Raw genomic sequence first — 20890 nt, 5'->3', positions numbered from 1 at the left:
AATATGCCTAGCAATGCCTACTAGTGCCCGGAGGGCATTGCTTTATCTTATTATCTTATTTTATCTTCTTTTATCTTCTTTTATAATGCCTCAGCAAGGCCAAATGCCCAAACTAATGCCCAAAAAATGCCCTGTAATGCCGCAAATCTGTACACCACAATGCCCATTGCCGGTGTACTAAATGACAGCGCGGCGCGTTTTCTCCACACACGCGCCGTATAAGGTACCGCGATATTTTCATGCAATCACAGAGTTCTCACGTACCGTATACTTCGGGGGAGGTTGCGCTGATGGGCTCGTGCAGCGGCATATTGTGAATGTTGTTGCTCGTGCTGTTGGAATTGTTCGCATTGTTGTTGTCCGTCTTGTCCACTCGCGTCGGCTTGCTGTTGAAGAAAGACGGCAATTTCTGGAACAGGCGAGAAAAATGTCCCTTTACACAATGTCGAGACGCCACCAAGATTCGCCCGGGCGAGCGCCCGCCCGGGGCCCGCGACTACGCAGATTTATTTGCCCACGCGTGCAATGACTCGAGTCCTCGAAGACAGTATCTCACAATCAGCGGCTTTCTCGAGGGGGCACGAGGGGGGAAAAAAAACTATTTGCCATAATTCCGGTGCGAAACGTCAGAAATGTAAAATTGACTGCGCGCTGAGAAAGCGGACTCGTTGAAATGTTCAATCGTCGAATCGTTATTTATTAGGCGCTCTGGAGAACAATGTTCTCTCATGCGTGAAGGCATCACAATGTAATACAATATTGCAATTAACAAAAAAAAACGGCAAGACTTGAAAGGAAAGAAGGAAAAAGAATTAAAAAATAAGTAGATAAGGCTATCATTCGTGGAATCGAGAGAGAAAGAGAGAGAGAGAGAGATATTGAGCACATTCAATTAATTTTCACCCAAGGCCCAACCCCGAAATGAAAAGAAAGTCTGACGCGAGCCTTTTCAGAGATGCCCCGCCGTGTACTGTATCAATGCACATCGAACGTGTTCCTCGTCCAAGTACCTTCCGCGCGTTTCTCCGCCGCAATTTTATCGACGCGAGGAAATAACACCGCAATTACCCCGCGCTCGGTTTTCGCGTTAAAATTGCCCGAATCGCTTCCGTGGCGGTCGCAGCTTTTCTTCGGCATCGTGAAAGTATGGCGCGACGGTATGATCTCTTAAAGAAAGTGGCACGCACGACGAATGCGTGTCCACGTGCGTGTGTGCGCACCGCGCAGTGTGGTGACCCCCGATTTAACAAGTTTAACGACACCGACGAGTGACCCGGACAATTATATTTCTTCGCTGTCGAGAAAGGGAGAGAGAGAGAGCCATTAAAACGTTTCGTCGGCGAAGCGACGACGCCTTTCCGCACCAACAGCAGCAGCCAAGGGCAGTCACCGGTCGTGAATGCACCGCGAATGACAATCAGGCCCGGCTGTTGTTCGCGGCTCGCGTCGGTCTTCTCTAGCCGTTCATTACATTTCCTGGCGCGTTTTTTCCGCCGACGTTAAATATTTATAGCTGAATGCCGGCAATCGATTTCGGGTGTCGCCGCCAACTCCACTACGAGTGTCCGGCGTCGGGAAGCATATATCCACGGAGAATATCCCTGACATAAGTCAGCGGAACGTGTTTAATGGCCGAGCGATAAATTACCGCGACAACTTATGGCGTTTAATGGCGTGGGTCAAACACCTCCTGAATCTACTGTATTCCAGAGAATCGTACATACGTCTAGGCCCGAGATAAGGCGCTTTCCTTTCTCGCGTTTCCTCCAGACGTTCACCCTGTACTACGAAGATAACATCGAGAAAAATGATTTATTCATCAATAAAATTACGCGCGCGGGAAACGAGAGAGAAGAGAGGGATACAGGTACGCGCTTGTTTTCGGCCTTTAAACATCTGTTGAAAACGGACACCTCGCCGAGGTGGACACCACGCTCACCTCGCTCCAGATGTGGCGCTGTTAACAGTATTTACGTGACGTTATGAGAAAGTATCGAAGCAACGAGTGCACCTCGTATGAATATTCAATAGCTCCGCGCGCTACTGACGTTTACCTTCGACGTGCGGCCACCGCGAGCGTATAATTTTCCACGGGCGAAATCTTGGCGCTGGAACGCCAAGTGTTCTCCTCGCGTTTGACGTAACGACAGTCGTATCTTAATTAACGTCGATCATTCCGGATAGATCTCTCCTCGCGCGAGCGTTTAATCTACGCTCTACGAAAGGCGCGAGAGCTACGACAAAGAACGACGCGATTCGGCGCCAATTGATCGGGCCTGGCGGCAATTAAGGTCAGGCGAATGTTGGCATAAATTCCTATTAAAGGGTCGCCAGACGGTCCACAAGTGCTCTCACGCGTCCTTGTTGCCTTCTAGCTCTACATCGCTTCGCGTCTACGCAATCGCGTCGACCCGTTCGCGCGCAAGAGAGAGAGAGAGAGAGCGCCTTGTCAGCTAGAACGATTCGATCCCAACTCCGGCTTGGCATCGCCGTTTTCACAGACGTTTCCACAGACGGAATCTCCGGGGCTTCGTTAATTTGGCGCGCGGTAAAATCTCCGGCTCCCAATTAAAACGCGGGTCTGCGGAGAATGGATCGGCGGCGACCGTGACTCTCTCGCGCCGACCTGGGGTAATGAAAAATTATTGTCGTCCGTGGCACGGCTCGGACCGGCGATACGCGGACGCGTTTCGCGCGGGGCGAGGGGGCAGCGGCATAAATAAAAAGTCGCGAGTGAATAACCGCGCGGTCCGGAGGCCGCTCGTATAAATTGTAATCGTATAAATTGTAATCTTTACCTCGCCCCGCTCTTTCCGATCTATCTCTCTCTCTCGCTCTCTCTCTCTCGCTCGACGTGCCGCGATTGATCGCAGCTTCCCCGCGTCTCTTTCTACGGACGCTGTCCACCGCCGGAGCTTCAACGCGGCGGACCGAGGCACGTTTAACGCACGCATAAATAACACGCGCGAATCCCGCCGCCCAAGATTCGCGTGATGAATTCGCTGCGTGCCGGGCTCGCTCCGACCCTCTCCGAAAATCCGCCGGAGAGCCCGGCGTGGACAGCCTCGCGCGACAAACGAAACGGTCGTTCCGCGGCCCCAAGATAAATGGTCGCGCGGAGCCCCGCGGTTTTCAGGAGAGCGTATGAAAGCGGGCGCGAACAGCGGGGGAGAAATTTTCTCAAGGACGCTCGAGCGCGCTCGGTTTCAGCCGCCGGTAAACCGTACTGCCCGCCGATCGCGCGGATAGGCACGCACAGTAAACTCCCTGTGTATCCCAGTTATGTTATGCGGTTTGCCTTGTGACATCTCCCAGCCGCGGCCGCCTTTCTAATGCCGCGTGCACCAACGCGATACGCCGCAGCTGCTCGCCGCGATTGCGTGCCCGCAGCAGCAGCCGGAGTGCCTACGCGCGTACCCCGGCTACGTGGGTCTCTCGGCGACGCCACGTGGGCGTACCGATATCTCGGAAGCATGACGCCGAGTGGAAACGTCACTCCCGGGCCGGTGGTGCGCACGGGGAGGAGCACGTTAACCCGCGGCGAGCGCGAGCCGATCCCCCGGAACGGAGCGGAGCGATCGGCGCGAGCGCGCCTTGAGAGCGACTTAAATGGACGCGGATACAAACAGCGGCGCATTTTCACCGCGTGTACAACGCTAATTGCAACGTATCGCACTCGCGCGCTTGCACTTTCCCCGAGCGTCGCGGATTTTTCAGATTCTTTCGAGCCAGCGGGCGGAGCGGATCCGAGGGATATGAATGATAATAAGCTACTCCTCTTCGATTAACGCCCGGCGGAAATCCAGCCGGATCCGCGCGATCCACCTTGCGTGTGTACACAGCGGCAGATTGGACAAACAGGAATATCTCGCGCGGAAGCCACTAGATACGTGTATCAACATATCTCATCCACCCACGAATCGCGCGCTTGTAAAAGCAACACAGCTGTGTGTCTTGCTTAATTCGGTAAATACGCGGGCAAATACGGCGAGTCGCGACTCGAAATCACTCGCGACGCGGGGAGACAACGGCACGGACGCGAATCGATGTTTACGCGGTGTTTGCCCGTTCATCGGGCAAACTGCTCGGCGAAACGCGCCGGCATAAGTGACCCTTTCGTTCTCTTATCAATAAAGGCCTTCACACATAAAATTCCGTAAGGACGTAAAACGTAAGCATAAGAAAATCGACCAATCACAGTCGAGAACGTAAGGCAATGACGCAAGCAGTAGCAAATCCAACTTGTTGATTTTCTTACGCTTACGTTTTACGTCCTTACGGAATTTTATGTGTGAAGGCCTTAAGCAAGGGGGAGGCGCGCGTGTGCCGCGAACAGAACCGCGCGCACTCGTGACCGCCGTGAATGCGGGGGCTCGTTAAAACTTCCGGGCGGGGCGGACCATTTCGGGTGCCCACGTGCGAAACGAAATTCCCGGCCATTACGCGATCCCTCGAGCGGCAAATCGTCTATTATTTCCGATTACGCGAAATCAGGCCTTGCCCGACGACGCCGTTTCACGAAAGTGTTAGGTACGTTTACTTTACACGATTTGACAATTCAAAATTTCGACGGAATTCAGAAAATAAATTCCGAGGAATACGCGGGGAGAAGTTTCTTTTCAAATTTATCCTGAAAACGATGTGGGACAACGGTGGCAACTTTAGGAGACTTTTTTGAAATTTTACCATACATTTTGCTAACGAAACGTATTTTACTAGTAATTGTATAATACTTGGAGGAAAGTCCTCTATTATGAGATAGGCTTCTAAAGGCCTGTGTCCACGATGCTAGAACGTGGTCCAAGTTCTAGTTTCGAGAAATGCGTAGTCAATCAACTTGCAACCATTCCATAAAAGCTGCAACTTGATTGACTACGCATTTCTCGGAACTTGGACCAAGTTCTAGCATCGTTGGCGCAGGCTTTAATGCGAGATAGCAGGTTTTCAGCATCAAAATTGAATCACAAATTTTTATTCGCAACGATTACGCGAACTAACAATTTTCCATTAAACAGATTTCACTCCAGGGGCAATAAATTGACGATGAAACCAACAGGTGATGCTTATTAATTTAGCAAAAACTCTACTGTCTCGTATTATGAGCCTATCTTATAAGAGGGGACTTTCCTCTACAATTAGTACACATTTTACTAGTGAAAGTTTAGTTGCTGGTAAAATGTATGGTAAAGTGTGAAAAAAACTCTCATAAAGTTCTTCAAAATGCCACGTTGTCCCACGATCGCACGATACGATCTCAGGGCAAACTTTAAGAGAGAATTCTCCCCGTTTATACTTTCTTTCGCAAATGGATCTAAAGCTCTGCTTCGATCTACAGACCAACACGGATCGCGCGTATCGCGATGTATGTAAATGCAGTTTCAAGTGCAAATTAATGTAAATTCTACGCGCGGCGAGAAGGAAGATATTCCGACGCGGAGTCTCGGCCAGTGATTAAATCGGAATTATAGTTTCTACAAAAAAAGATTTCTTCCCTCGATGTCCCGTTATCGAGATTAGCTGCCGGCGAGCAGCTGTTCGAGTTACTTTTCCGCGGTAAACTAGAAAGTGTTTTTGTTATAGAGATGCGTGCGATCTCTTGTAAAGCGGGAAAGTGAAACGGCTCGGCGGTAAGCGTGATAAATCACCGACTAATGCGTGCGTTAACGACTTAATTTCGCGCGGCTATTAATACGATCCAAAATATACGCGTATTCTCGCGGGGAATCCGCGATTATTTGAACAGATGCGACTCGTAGCTACGATTTGGCGCGGCGTCAATTTGCGAACTCTCGATGATTTATCATTCGCAAATCTCATACTCGGCGATTAAAAGGCCGACCGCGAGCCGGCATTTCAACGTTCTAAAATTTGGACACGCTCGGGTCGGTCCACTTAAGCCGCCAAAGCAAAGCCCGCGTTCAATGTCCCGTGATCATATTTAGAAATATCCCGAATTAAATTGCAGTTATTCACGTGCCGGCGAGTATTTGCCGAGAGAAAGTATTCGCAGATAAATTCCCCTGTCAAAATAGCGTCTGAAATAAATTTCATTTGTCGGGTGAAGAAGCTGAGGCGACCCGGAGAAGGCAATATATCCTGTATTTATGGTGCAAATTAATCCAGGCTGCGGAGAGAAAAATTGAGAATCCTTTTAGGAAGGTAGAGAGTTCTTTACGATCGGACTCGAGTCGGACGTGCTCGAGCGATCCTCGAATGTACCGTTAGTGTTTTAATTAACGAGATCCCCTCGTGCGTTATTTCTAATGCGCCTATAATGCACCGACCTCCCCTGGTGCAATTACCGATTATCCGGAGGATTTATTAAGCGCCGTCTACCGTTGCCGGTTCTGCTAAAACGCGAACGAGAAAAGAAAAACCCACCACCGCATCCCCTCGTTAAGAAGGTCAGACATGTGAACTCCTGGAAACGTTATCTCCGATCACCTCTTTATCCGCGCGTTGCTCGTTTTGCTCTCATCTATCTATAATTTACCTTAGTTTAAATCGCCGGGATACGATTAAGTCGCTAATCAGCTCCTCGGGCGGTTGCCCAGGTGCACGAAAGCTCGAAGCTGCAAAGCGCGCCGGCCGAGGCAGCGAAAGCGAATGCTACCATTCCGCGCTTTCCTGTTTCTCACTTCGTTTCTGCAATTTCTCTCTTTCGCTCGGGCACCCGCGGTTCCGGCCTAGAAGCACTCCGTGGAAAATACCGAATGATATCCTCCTATCATTGACACACTTGCTAAGCCGAGCCTCGACGGCGGCCGTCGTCCCGATCGAAAGTTATAGACGCACCTACGCACACGCGTGCCGCACATCCTGCGGCCGGGGGGGGAGATTGCGTAAGAGTTACATATAGTCTATCGCTTCCTTTCCGACCGGCAAAAGGAGCGCGAGCGACCAACCGGTATTTTCACCGGTATTTTCACCGGTATTCACGCGCGTACACGCGCGCGGATGCGTTCCAGATAAATTTCATAATTGCATAACGGAGCCGACGATATAAAAGCGCACCACGTAGGAGACGCGATTGGCGGATTTCTCTCCCCGGGACTAAACCGGGGGATTACGCGGCCGCACGAATCGCGATCGATTGCGGCATTAATGCGTCACGTCGGAGCTTCGAATAATCAATGACTCGTGAAACGAGAGTACGGAGCGGCCTGTAATTGGGCACTCCCGGCTTTGCAAATTCGTAAGAAACGTTCGGGCGCGCTACCCGCCGTTGCGTAACGCTCCTGGAGGATACGCACGGACTTCTATACAGGGTGTTCCAGGAGGAAAGGTCAATATTCCGGGCGGTGACAGTATCGGTCATTTTAAGCGAAAAACGTTCACACGAATATACGTCCCATTCCCCACTGTTTCCGAGACAGAGCTACTTGAATGTCTCGCGTATTTACTTCTTTTCTGTACACTTCACCCTTCATCCAATCTCATAAACGTCTGCGGGAATTTACTCGTATACGTCTGTTGACTGCTGTGCCGATAACATTGTACACGTGGGGAAAATGCTGTTGAATTAAATAAAATGAAGTTGCTTGAATTAAACGTTAACGTCACGGGCCGCCACAAACATAAATAATTCACTCAATCGTATTTGCTATGGATTGTAATTTTAATCACTAAACTAAACATTCAGATTATTAAGACAACTGTCTGATGTTCTTTGTTCATTAATATCGATGTTGCTTCAACGATTTTATTTCAATTGCACTGATCTTGTGGATACATTTTTTCCCCGCGTAGAAATGTTCAAAATGCCTCGCATATTCGCAAACGTCGAATATGCAGATGTGCCGTGTGTTTGATACGAGTTGAAAAATGCATTGTTGTTAGCGGTGGGATTTTTGAAAATTTTTTACGATCTGTAAAAAATGTATCACTCGAACAATAAATATTAGAGATAGCACGCAGTATTTCTTTCTTGTCAGTAATTTTGCAACTGTACATTTTCAAATAGCTCCATCTCGGAAAGAGTAGGGAATGGGACGTATATTCATATGAACATTTTCGCTTAAAATGACCGATACTATCACCTCCCAGAATATTGACTTTTCCCCCTGGAACACCCTGCGTACTACTAGACTGCTACCTTCGAGCTGAAAAGTGAGGCAAGAGTTCCGGCCATGTCTTGTTAGGTGAATCAAGAGAATATAAAATATTTCACCCTCCTTGAAAGCTCCTGGGCCGAAGGGGATCTACCGAATCTCTGTTGATTACGCTCGCACATTGGCCTCCTTACGGCCAAAAGGGAAATGGCGACTCTCTTCGGGCCTGTCCGAGGTCAAAAGTTCAATATATTTCCTTCGACACAAAGACCCTAGCTCGACCTCGTTGCTCCCAATTAAAAAATTATGCGAGGCTAAACCGAGGCCAAAATACTCGGGGGGGAATTTAATGCGTTGGGAATGCAAGCGCAAAGCGTATCGCACGTGAAACCCGGAATATATGAATGAGCGTCAAACAATGGAACGAATTGTCCTTTTCAAACGCGGTAGATTGGTAAAGCACGCCGTGTATCGGCATATAGATATATTATTGGTTGTATCGCGCTGATCTACATACGTTTGTTTCACAAACGATACGCACGTTGCAATCGCGGATGAATCACGTTCCGATGAACGTCAACCGCGGGCATTGTGCAAATCCCTCCGACCGAAATTCACGGTTTCGTCCGCAGACACGGACGGTAATATGATTTATTCATGAAAAAGCCGATACGCGATGCGCACCGGGAACAGCGTGAACCGGAACAAAAGTTTGGCGCGAGGCGAGAAGGAGGCGGCGGGAGAAAGAGACTCTCCCCGAGAGGCGGAAAACGCGGCCACGGTGCCGATATTTACGCGGCCTATAAACTCATTTATACGGCGCTGTTTTATCATTTTAAGCGATTCCGGACGGGCGAGATCGTCCGAGCTGGCGATTTCGCGTTTATGGACGAAGACCGGTAATTTCTCCGGGAGAATAACAATGGCGGCCGGGGGAGATCGGGTCGGCGCGGACGATAGCGAGCCGATGAGCGTTCGCATCTTTCTCTCTTTCTCTCTCTCTCTCTCACGTAGGACGAAACTGACCTCAAATAAAACCCGCTAGAAAACATCTCGGACTCGCGAGGAGGCCTCGCTTCTTTTTACGCATACTCGCGGTGCGCGTTTCGAATAATAAACTGGTTTCGGAGTTCCGGCTCTCCGTCTTTCTTCGTCCAGTTGACGGGGCTGGACGAGCTGAAGATCGCGCGAGACGGGACGAGACGGAGAACGCCTTAATAAGGCAACGAAACCTTTTTATACGTATATGGTAACTGGCTAGACCAGGCGGGCGTTTCCTTTTCTTTCACGTTAGCTGCCAAGTGTCCCACCTTGAGCGTCTATAAATGATTCACGGGGAATACTTCTTCCGACCGGCCGCCGGGAACCAGTATTTCGAGAGATAAAATTTTTATGTCGGATCGGAGACCACGTACCCCATTTCTTCTCGCGTGCTCCACTTTTGTCTCCGCGATCGGTGGCCCGTCACGGACGATCCTCCCGGGAGGAGCCGAGCAACGGACCCCTTCGGCCGGCACGTTTCGCGGAACCCGAGACGGTCTTTATTACGATTTTTCCCGTACGCTTCATCCGGACAATGGAAACTGGAAAGACAATCGAGCGTCAAGCCCGTGGAAGCCTTTCATTGCTTAACAACTTCTGCGTATTGAAATTCAATCGCGCGCGCCGCGCCACGACGGGGGACACCTTTGTCGTTCACGTCGTAGGCCGTGGCGACACAATTTCCGCCTTGGAGCGGAGATTCGTCCGAATGTTCGACTCCCGTTCCTGCCCCCTCGTCTTCGTCGTCTTCGCCGGCACAAACGACCGGGAAGCAATTATTTCGATAGGATTTATCCCCTGCCACCCCTCGAAACTTCGTCCCGTGAAAAAGTCGTGCTTCGTGCTCGTCGCGAATTTCCCATTCGGCGAGTCTTTTATTCGCGATTAAAGAAGACACTTGCGCTATTGTAAAAATTAAGGCCTGACGATTCTTTCTGAAAGAAGTCTCGGCGTTAATCGATAAAGATTGCATTAAAATAACGACCAATAATTATGTCGTGAAAAATGCTAGCGTCAACGGAATGCGCATACGAGTATCGAGCGCATTTTTCACGCAATTGGGCAGTTATTCATTTTCTTTTTTCAACGCGTCGAGAAACTTGGGGCGGACGTAACCGGATGCGGACTGTATACGATCTTGCGAAGGAAAAGTCGCACACGGCCTTCTTGTACACGTGAGCGCCTCACGTGTTTGGGACACACACGTGTGATGCGATTACCGGATTCTGCGGAGTGCCGCCCGTTGTTACGGACATGTGGCGCATGCGTGTGTGAGCGCACACGCACGCGAGTATCGGCTGCACAACACGGTCCGAAACGAGCTTTCTCCGGTGCCACTCTCTTGGCGCCCTTTACCAAATTGCCAAAGTCTTACGGCGTGTGGTTTACGCGAGAGCACAAGCGCAGCTGCAAGAAGAAGCCAGCTGGGAAATGAACCGGAAAGTATTATAAACGACTCGCGCACACCGAAATTCTGACCGCGAAAGAGAAAGAGAGAGAGAGAGAGAGAGAGAGAAAAGAAAGAAACTGTCAGTCTCCTTCACGCCGACACCTCTCGAACGTTTTCCTGCACTCCGGCACACCTGCAATTTATGACCTTAACGTTTTCCGAGGTCTGCTCGGAGATTCTTCCTTGGGAAATCGTTTGCACGCAGACAGGCAACGCACAGCTGGGAAACGTTTATTAGACAAGAATTCTTATGCAAATATTCAATTTGCATCTTTACGCCGCAAACCATTATCGCCACAGGTGATTCCTTCGACGTGACTACTGTGTTACAGCCGGGTAATTGGCAAGAAAACTTGGATACTTTTCCCCCGATATTAATCTTACGTATAACCAATACCTTATTGCTTGAACTTAATTACCTGGCTCTAATCTTGATGGCGGATCGCGATAATTATTCTCAAGGTTGGTTTCAAACGATCGCTTACGATAACCGATTACCTGCGTAGCGTTTTACTCAGTCACGGCAGGTTAGATCCGTCTAGTCGAAGACGAAAAGTCGATTTACGGACGCGCGATGATACATTTACGTAACGATTGCAAACAATGACTCGCCCGTATAAGAAATATAGAGCCAAGGCTGGTCGCCTTGACACACACCGGTAACGCTCAACCTCAGAAACCGGAAAACGCTAATCGCCCGGTGTCGGCGATGCGTTTTGCAACGGCACCTTGGAGTAACGCTGAAACTGCAACCGCATCGCGACAATTTATTTCCCCCCCCCCCCTCCCCATTAAATGCAGCGGCATACGCGATCGGTGTCGTGAAAGCACGTCAAGCGGGACAGCGAGTAAGCGCTTTTCAGAGGGAAAAGAATTTCTTCTCAGCACCTACACATCGGCTGCTTTTCTTTCAGGAGACACAAATCGACACGAGTTAGCACACTCGAGCACAGTTTGCCACCGTGAAATGGCAGAGATTTAAAGAACAGGATTTTAAGAAAAGGTCCTGTCGAAAAAACATTCTATCGAAATACTCGGAGCGGATGCGTTCTTCGGTCAAAAACACACTCCGACTCTCCTCCCGAGCAGAATCGAAAAGTGTCGATTGACTTTGAATTAAAGTCTAAACGGAAAGCGACACGTGTCGATTTGTGTCCAAAATATCGACTATGTTCGCTAAAAGGAAAGCAGCCATCGTGACTATAACTGCTGTGCGCGATAAAGTTTTGGAAGAACAAAAGTCGAGTTCAAGTAAATATGTGTCTAAGGCCCAGTTTCACCAAACGTCGCTTAACTTTAATTTTACAATTGGTTTAATTCGTGTTTGTCTCTTTCTAAAGTAACAGCTGGAAAGTGACAAAGAACGAATTAAGCCAGGTCTAAAGTTAAACAACGTCGGTGAAATCGGGCCTAAAGGGATTGAAAGTAATTGCTTTTGTCAACCGCAAATTATCGCCTGTATTAATTACGAAGACGCGTCTCCTGCAAATGGATCGGGGGGGAACGATCTTTCGTGAATGGGCGACGTGCGAATAATCGCTGAAGCGCGCCGTCCATCACCTCCCCTACACGCGCAATTTTCACGCAACATGTACCGCACGTGTCGTGCGTTACGCGTCGATATAAAACTTTTACGATGATTGGCGACGCGCTTTATCGCGAGACTCCGAACGCCAGCGGTCAGCTGTTCCACTACGATCATCCGCGCGGATCGCTTTCAAAAGGTTTCGACGTTTCGAGCGGGCATTGCGGAGGGACCTCGCGGTTTCCATCGCGTGAGCATCGCGAGTTATAATGATCGCTCGCTTCAAGGAGAAGCGTACTCAAGAAAGGAGCACGTTGCGCGTCGAATATTGTTCTTCGAGATAAAATGGTGATATAAAGGAATTGCATTTAGCGATGAGCACGCAAAGATACGGGGGCTCGATCGACTATTCCGTCCAAGTTAGCAATTGCATCGGTGATAATAGAAAGAGGACACGCGACGTTTTGCGATTTTTAGTTACGCGATTAGAGTTACGAACAATCCAAATAATTCGATTAGCAATTGTGGGCCCCAAAATGGGTTGCTGTCTTTCTTTTTCCAGAGCATGGTTTTCAGGATACATTTTAAGAGAAAATTCTCTCCGCACTGAGAGAAAAAATAGTCATTTTTACAAAAAAAATAGTCATTTTTGGAGCCAACCATATTTTTTATAATTCCTCCAACGTAAATTATGGTTGACCTAACAATGTGATAGTTCTCATAACCACAATATTGGTTGTCATAAACCAAAATATGGTTGGCTCCAAAAATGACTATTTTTTTTTCTCTCAGTGCGTGTATACGATTTTGTCACATCTATATATCTTTTCCTGTTCAAGCTGATTCAATTAGTCACGCGTTCTTCGTGGACCGCGCGATTTCTGTCGTAGAAATGCATATCGCGTAATAAGACCGTAATATAGATTAACAAGATCGTGGCCGCGGCATGTTTTCAAGTGTAACTAACTGATATTCAAACCCGTCATTATCGTACGACGTTAGAAGTTTCTCTCGTTACCGATTAGCGCGGACGAGTTGTTAATCGGAAACACCGTGTTGCTCGTGTTGGTGTATCGGACTCATCAGTTTCGCTCCGTTCTCTAAAATAAAGGCGTAACGTTTATTGAGATTCCTATCAGATAAGCGTGGCGCAAAGTAAAACGAGCCGCGTAGAGCGAGACTGTGCGCGATTTACGGCGCACAGCCTGCTGGACCATTTCGAGTCGCGAAGTACGTCAGGAGAGATTCAGTCTTAATTGCACAAGTATAACAACGTATAACTCTCTTCTCCTCGGGGCGTTCATTGTGATGACGAATAGCGAATTCGGCTGCTTGCACTAGTGCGCGCTGAGTGCACACTAAGTCTACAGTCAATTCTTATATTTAAGGATCGTCTTAAATACCTCTTGAAATGTTTCTTACCCAAAAAAATGGTTTCTACAACGTTCATACGGATCATTTCTTGACTAAATACTCTTTGAACGTGTAGGCGAAGTTAAATATAATATTAACATTGACTATAAACAAGCCTTAGGGTCAGGGCACAAAGCAACGTAACAGCTTACGACAAAGACGTAAGCGCAAACGTAGGTTAGCGCACACAAATTTTTGCGTACGCCGTACTTACCTTCAATTACAAAGCTTGTGCGCTACCCACGTTTACGCTTGCGCCTTTGTAAGCTATTACGTTGCTTTGTGCTCTGACCCTTAAGTTGAAAGTTGAGCAACTCTCGTATAGCAACCGCAACTGCCACTGGCAACCGGAAAAGTACTTTGTAACTAGCAGTTGCCATCCTTTTCAACTGGCAACAAGACGTTTGCAGCTCGTTGTAGAATGCCCTTTAGCGTGCACTCAGTGCGCACCAGCGCAGGCAACCGAATTCGCGAAAAGTTTGTAGCCGATAGGAAGTAAACCCGATTACAGAAACCTATCGCCGGGGTCGCAACATGCGAGATGTGACACGCGCGTTCTTTGAGAGAAGACCTCGGGATTCCAAGTGTATTACCAACGATTGATGCACGCGCATCTCGTTAGCGTTCGCGCGCATATGGGCTGCTGTCGCGTACGACTCGGCGCGACGAGCGATGCACGCCACGTACGCATACGTGCGTGTTTATACGTAAACGCGTTACGCACGAGGTTTTACGGCGGAAGTCACGTGACACGCCGCTCGCACGGCCCACCGGAAACGAGCGCCGTTCGACAGACGAACGTCTGCGGGGTCCCATTATGTAAGAGAGAGAGAGAGAGAGAGAAACGCGCCGCCGCGTAACGGCGGCCCTGACTTATTATCGGCCTTTAACGATCGCGAATCGCCGGCGAATCGTCAGAACGGTTCCATTAACCCTCGGCGTGATCCCTTCGACGCTAACGGGACACGCGTGACCCGAACATTTCTTCGGTGCAAGATGGAACGATATTAATACCAACGGCCGACGGCTACTCCTGGCTTCTCGCCGCGTTCTTCTTGTTCCCCGATACTGAGAAACGATAGCGGCTATCGCGCATGCTGCGAAGCCCGCGATTGCGATAAGCGATAATTAACGCTGCGAGAAGTTACAGTCCTTTTTTCGGACGTACGATACGTGTCGGGCACGGTCGCGATAAATTTGTCGATCGAAATCTTCCGAAACCGGTTTGCGTGAGATCTACGATGACCCGATAAGCTAAACAAGCCAATTCCACTGGGAAAACAAAAGATTTTAGTGAAACAGTGCTAATGTAATCAGTCCCGTAGAAAGTCAGTTTGCAATTCACGCGCGCGTTAGCGTGATCGAGCGAGAGCGAGAAAAGAAATCGCACTGCGCGATGTTTCTCCGCAACGAGTTTCGACAGCGCTTACGAATTATTACGGCGTAATAATTATGTTAATCTACAGAAATAGCGGGACGCTACAGTAGTCGATAAGGAGAAATTAAATTGAAAATTCTCTCACGAGAGACGCCAGCGTTAAATTAGCATTTGAAGTTGGAAATATCGGAAATTGCGAGGGACATTAAAGGAAATTAACCTTTTCAATCGTCACGCGCGGGGGGCATTTCTTTGATTTTCCAGAAAGCGGCGGGATACGCGCGTGGGTGCATAAGGACTCCGGGTTCGGCCGTGTTGGTGGACAGGCCAGGTATACAAAGACAATTTCGCCGATATCCGAAACCGGTTATCTCGTCGCGGTCGGCTACGGCGACGACGCTACTGGTACAGTTCATCGTCCTTTTGTCGCCGTAGCTGACGCACACACGCGCGCGCCCTTGTTGCGAGCGCCCGTACGCGCAAATACGCGTTTAGCACTTACACGCCGGCACGCCGATAACGCAGCCACGGTAACCCTCGGTGGTCTCATAATTGAACCGACTAATGAATATTTATACCCCCCTCGGCCGATTATACGGCCGCCTGGAAGCGTGTTCGCACGTCGCGATAGTCGCGCGGCGTTGATCGTGGATCATTAGAAATTTAAACGTCGGGAATTAGCCGCGGCCAGTCCTCGTTATGGGCGGACTGGATTTCGTGGCTCGGAGCGATGGCGAGAGAATGTAAGGGCAGGTAATTACACGGCTGTTGCTTGGCGAGGATGATATTTCTAGCCCGTTCGATAGCCTTCGCCTTGCACGAAGACGCCGATTGTTTTTCACTCTCATCGCGTTTCTTCGGGGACAACGAAATTATTGGGCCACTGCGACGTGCATTCAAGCGCGACTTGCGCCACATAGATATTCGATTCGAAATTGAAGAGCAACGATAACGCGCAATAGTGGGATTCTAGGTCGCGATCGATGCACAAACCGGTACATATTAATGTCGCTCTCCCGAGTCGGACAATTGCCATTAACAGCGCCGGCGATATACAAGTTCTCATTATCGTAGTCACCCACACCGACGTAAAGATTGCGCGCGCGCCCACGAAACGTGCTACAGCAGGCTTATAATCGAACGGATAAACGGATATCTCCATTAGCATAGTAGTAACCACCCGAGACCCACATAGGCACAGAGTCAAAGTGCGTATGGAGATAACGGTACATCGGAAGCGCGCGCACGTGTGTGCCGAGAGAGAAGAAACGCCTGTGCGAGCTATGCGTTTCCGCGCGGCCGGTGATGGGATTCGACAAAGCAACACGGCTAATCAGACGTCCGTTGTACAAGCGCCTGGGAAACTCGGAAATCCCATCTATCGCAATCGAGCGTAATTCGATTACATCGACGAAAAATTCCATATAGACGCAACGACTTTACATTAAAAGTGTTATAAAAATTTTATATACTGTATTTTATGCTCGCGCAAGTTATGCGACGGTTAAGGTTGGAATTTGAGAAGCGAGTTTCAATTATCGAAATATGCACAAATATTAAGAGAAGCAGCTTCGAATGAATCGCGGTTTTGAAGAAGAAAATCTCGGCTGTGATCTCTGGAGATGTTGTTCATTTTTTCGGTGAACGCGCTGAATATATTTTCCATCGCGGCAAATTGCTTCGTAGAAAGCGAAGATACATTTCGTGCCTCCTGGCTGCGTGCAAGAGGCTCGCAAAGTGAACTATAATGAACACCGATGGCGGTGCCGATTGTTTCGCGGTGACATAAAGGCGTCGCATTGTCTCCCGTTTAGCAAGTACGATCGCGCCGAGGATAATTATGAAATACGGAATCGTGTCTCAATTCTTGCCTGATTGCGAGTCTTGATGTTTATTCGCCGGCGGATCGTTCGTCGTGCACGAGTGTGCGCGCAAGTAAATTACAGGACGGAGACGAGAATATTGTATTAACAATAGGATATAAGTGTCACGTGCGTTATGCAAGAACGGTACGGAGAGGAAAGGACAAGCGAGTACAGTTTCTTACGAAGAGCGCGGACACAGGCGTCCTACTTGAAGTCGTATTTAAGCGCGCTATTGTAATTTCGTCACCGCTTGATAAAATTACATCTAAACGGCTCTCTTTAGCGATCGTAAACTCAAGCGATTAATAATCGCGCGGTATAATCGGGCCGTTTCCCGCGGTGTCGACATCAACGGTAATTTCTCTCTTACTTGTCGCCCTCGGTTTCACACCCCGACGGAATCGAGCAGGAAGGCGACGTCGACCACGGGAGACAAGTTACCTCGTAAGTTAAGCGCAGAACCGCCTTGTGACTCTCTCGCCTGCTAATCCCGGCGTGTTGTGTTACTTTCGCCCGGGATCGTTAACATCGGGATAGCCCGCACGTAGCATATTTATGCTATCACGAAATCCGAGATACAATGCGAGGCGATCGGGTTACCGTCGCCGCCGCCGCCGCCACCTTGTGCACGCTTATGATTCTCGTTAAGGCTTCTTATGGTCGCATGACGTGCGTGCGCACGACAGTGCGTTGTTATAGCAAGCAGCCGCGGCTTTATCAACTTACGTACTGAATCCGTGATATCGCATTTAAAGCAGTCGAATCGCAAACAATCGGCTGTCTCCGACGTCAAAGCGCACGTCGCGTAAGCACCGCGGATTTAATTAGCGCGCGAGTGACGTGAACAGAAACAGAGAGAGAGAGAAGAGAAATGCCATTTGCGTTCCCAATTGCTGCATCTCCGTTTTTGGATCGTCTGAAATTAAAGGCCTTCGTGGCACAAATCGCAAATTCACGCTGTCCACACGAGACAAAGCGAAACCAAATAGCCAACTAAACTTTGCCAACAATTTAATTTTCCCTCCTCGCGCAAAACAATGCGCAGTAACGAAAGTATACAGAGCGCGCGAGACGTGAAAGAACATTCCCCCTTGAAATTAAACAGATTTCTTGGTGAATCGTTGATCAACGGGCATTCGACTTTCGTTATCGCAGACGAGAGAAATCGATTTAACTACGATACGGTCTCGATTACCGATTGCAATCAATACGAGAGTGAATCGTCGGTGCGAACGAAATTATTACTTTTGATCGTATTATTAGAGGAAAGTGTCCTCTATCATGAGATAGGTCTCTAATATGAGGTAGGAGGTTTCCAATATCCAAATTTTATCACAAATCTTTACTCGCAACGATTACACGATCTAACGATGAACTTTCCGCTAAACAGATTTCACTCCAAGGGCAATGACTTCACGATGAAACCAACGGGTGATGCCTTTTAATGTAGCAAAAACCCTGCTGTCTTATGAGCTTATCTTAGGAGTTTATCTCATAATAGGGGACTTTCCTATACGAGTGAGATAGACTTAACGGAATTTCAGTCCCGTATACAAAATTCGACACCCTCTAATTGTTGATTAGAGCCATTGGTGGTGTTGACGCATGTCAATGGGGAATTCGAAACAATCGTTGATATACAAACACTACCGCAAGCAAACCGCATACGGTTACATAACATGTATACGTCCAGGCATTCCTCTTTCACTCGATTTTAAAGAGCCACACACGCGACGTTTGCGTGGACGAGATAGCGAACGGATTCCGGTTGCATTCGACGTTTACGCGCGCGTAAATGATTAAATTTATCTAAATGAAGCTCAAATTAACAATAAATCGTGTCTCGCGAACCGCTCCTCGCCGCGACACGACGTTCCGATCCGTGTCGAATCGCTGCGAGCGTTTAAGGCCGAATCAGACTGGCAATTGTCGACGCGGATTGTCTTCTGGCCAATGAGAGCAAAGCGCCCTGCGATTCTATCGACTCTCATTGGCTAGAGGACAATCGCCAATCCCAATCCAATCCGAGTCGGCAATTGCGAGTCCGAGTTGGCCTTTAAGGCCGAATCAGACTAGCAATTGCAAACGCGGATTGGATTGGGATTGACGATTGACGACTGTCCTCTAGCCAATGAGAGTCGATTAAATCGCTGGCTGCTTTGCTCTCATTGGCTAGAGGACAATCGCCAATCGTCAATCCCAATCCAATCCGCGTTTGCAATTGCTAGTCTGATTCGGCCTCTACGAACGCGCGGTCTGCGATTCCACACAAGTCCCGCGACGCCCGCAAACCTATCCGACGAGTTACGTATAAATTATTACGAGAATGAGAATTACGAATATCGTAGCGCCTTTACGTAAGTATCCGCTGCGCAAGATATTCGCGCACGCCAATTAGATTACATCGTGAAATTTTGGATTACTAGTTGTGTCACATCTGCGGCGTATTAGCGTGTAAAAAGTTGCAGAAAAATGATTTCATAAGTGGAAGGTTAAAGAAATTCTGCGTAAAATTATAGAGCGGTACGCCTACGAGCCGCTATTTTTCCGATTAGCTGGTGTTTATGGTCTTATCTTTGTTACGCCACGCCACTCGACGATGTCTCGAAGAGACGTGACTCATGTCTTGTCTCACCGATCTGTGCGAGCCATTTACGCCCGAAGACATCCCCCCGGCCTAAACGAGAGCTTTCATAATCGACGTGTCCCTGTAAGACCCCGGCGGTCGATATCTATTATCAACTATTCGATTACTGCACGCCGGGTGCCATTAATATCATTATTCATCGGAGAACTGTCGACTTGCTAAAGTATTGACACGAACGAAAATAGTTGGGACGTTATCGAATCCGCGATACGACCACCGTGATTAAGAAAACCGGGCGAGAAAAGAAAAATCAACGCGGTTAAAACGTAAGAGCTACGTAAGTAATTACTCCGTCAGGCGAGCGCGTCAATCCGCGCCTCTGAGTCCGGCGGTTAACGAGCGCTTTCGTTTTGCAAAATGAACGGTGAACCGGAGAGGCGAGAGCGTTGGCTTTCGCGGCCGGTGCAGTTGCACAAGCGTGATACAACAATTAGCTGCAAATCCTGCGCGCGCGCCGCGCTGCACTTTCTAAATTCACGTATACGAATTTGTCCGAGAGCTCGATAAACCGCGGCGACAGCGGTATCGCGTGCAACGCGTCGCGAGTAACGGCGAACCGCGTTTTTCTGTGTATCTCATCTCCGAGAGGTGCACGCAGATATAAGCGCATTAAGCGCGTGGCAACAATCCGCGAGGTAAAAAAAAAATAGAGAACTGTCCGTGTGCAGGTTGCTCCGGCTTTGTACGTGTGCCTGTGCGCGGAACCGCTTCTGAAAACCGCGACGCGCATGAGGGATCGCGGATCGCCGTACAGTTGCGCAAGGAAATCCGATCTCGTCTCGGTCACGTAATGGAACTCGCGAAAAAAAAAGACGCCGAGCATTAAGGGAGACAAACGACGGTGACGTGGCGATTTGTCGCACGGAGGTGCAAGAAACAATATAGCGGCGGAACCGAGACCGACAGTCCGGGGCAGACAACAAATTAACCAGTGACAGCATCGGCCGCTAGAAAGGAGACTGTTTTTACCTCTTTATGAGCGTTTGGCGAGACGATTAGTGCGGCGCGGTGCATAGTTCGCTTCGAGTCGTAAGATGTCAAAAGGCATCTATGTTTAAATAATCGAAAAAAGAACAATCAGAAAAAATGTCCGACTAAATATAATTCAATTACAAACGGATATACCCGAGTAAATTGTATATCCGATGAAAAACATGATCGGTTTTTCGATCAAATTTCATCGGTAACTGCATTTCATCGAATATACCCGTAACTTGATGGGAAAAATTAACCACCGGTAACGCTATTTACGGTACCGGCCAAAAGTATAATATATCGCCTTTAGGTTTTCTGAGCATAACTTACGTCAAGGTGCATCGAATGTGCTCAAAATTTTTAAGTGGATTTCTAACAGCAGGTGCATCTTGTACACGAGGGGTAATGAAATTTGACAGAGTGCACCACGACTTTCGAATTTCTCATTTGTGCACAATTAGTTTCACTTAAGAAATCGGAAGGTGATATAATTTCGACCGGTACCGTTATTGGCTTATCCGATGGACATTTTTCTCAGAACGAAT

General features: G+C 48.6%; 1 protein-coding gene across 10 annotated transcripts in view; it reads right to left on the bottom strand.

Moving 5' to 3' along the window:
• The window catches only part of LOC105562281 (dual specificity tyrosine-phosphorylation-regulated kinase 4), a 76309-nt gene that overhangs the window by 7673 nt on the left and 47746 nt on the right, over window positions 1–20890 (bottom strand). For all 10 annotated transcript variants that reach the window (XM_012013001.1, XM_012013005.1, XM_012013004.1 and 7 more), the window contains one exon: window positions 265–409. In XM_012013001.1, the coding sequence (XP_011868391.1) occupies window positions 265–409 (145 nt within the window). The remainder of the gene's footprint in view (window positions 1–264; window positions 410–20890) is intronic.

The sequence above is a fragment of the Vollenhovia emeryi genome, unplaced genomic scaffold (assembly GCF_000949405.1).
Source record: "Vollenhovia emeryi isolate VEMERY1.0 unplaced genomic scaffold, V.emery_V1.0 DF939191.1, whole genome shotgun sequence".
NCBI classification, from domain to species: domain Eukaryota; kingdom Metazoa; phylum Arthropoda; class Insecta; order Hymenoptera; family Formicidae; genus Vollenhovia; species Vollenhovia emeryi.
The sequence above is the reverse complement of the archived record's forward strand: the minus strand, read 5'-3'. Positions and strand labels throughout refer to the sequence as shown.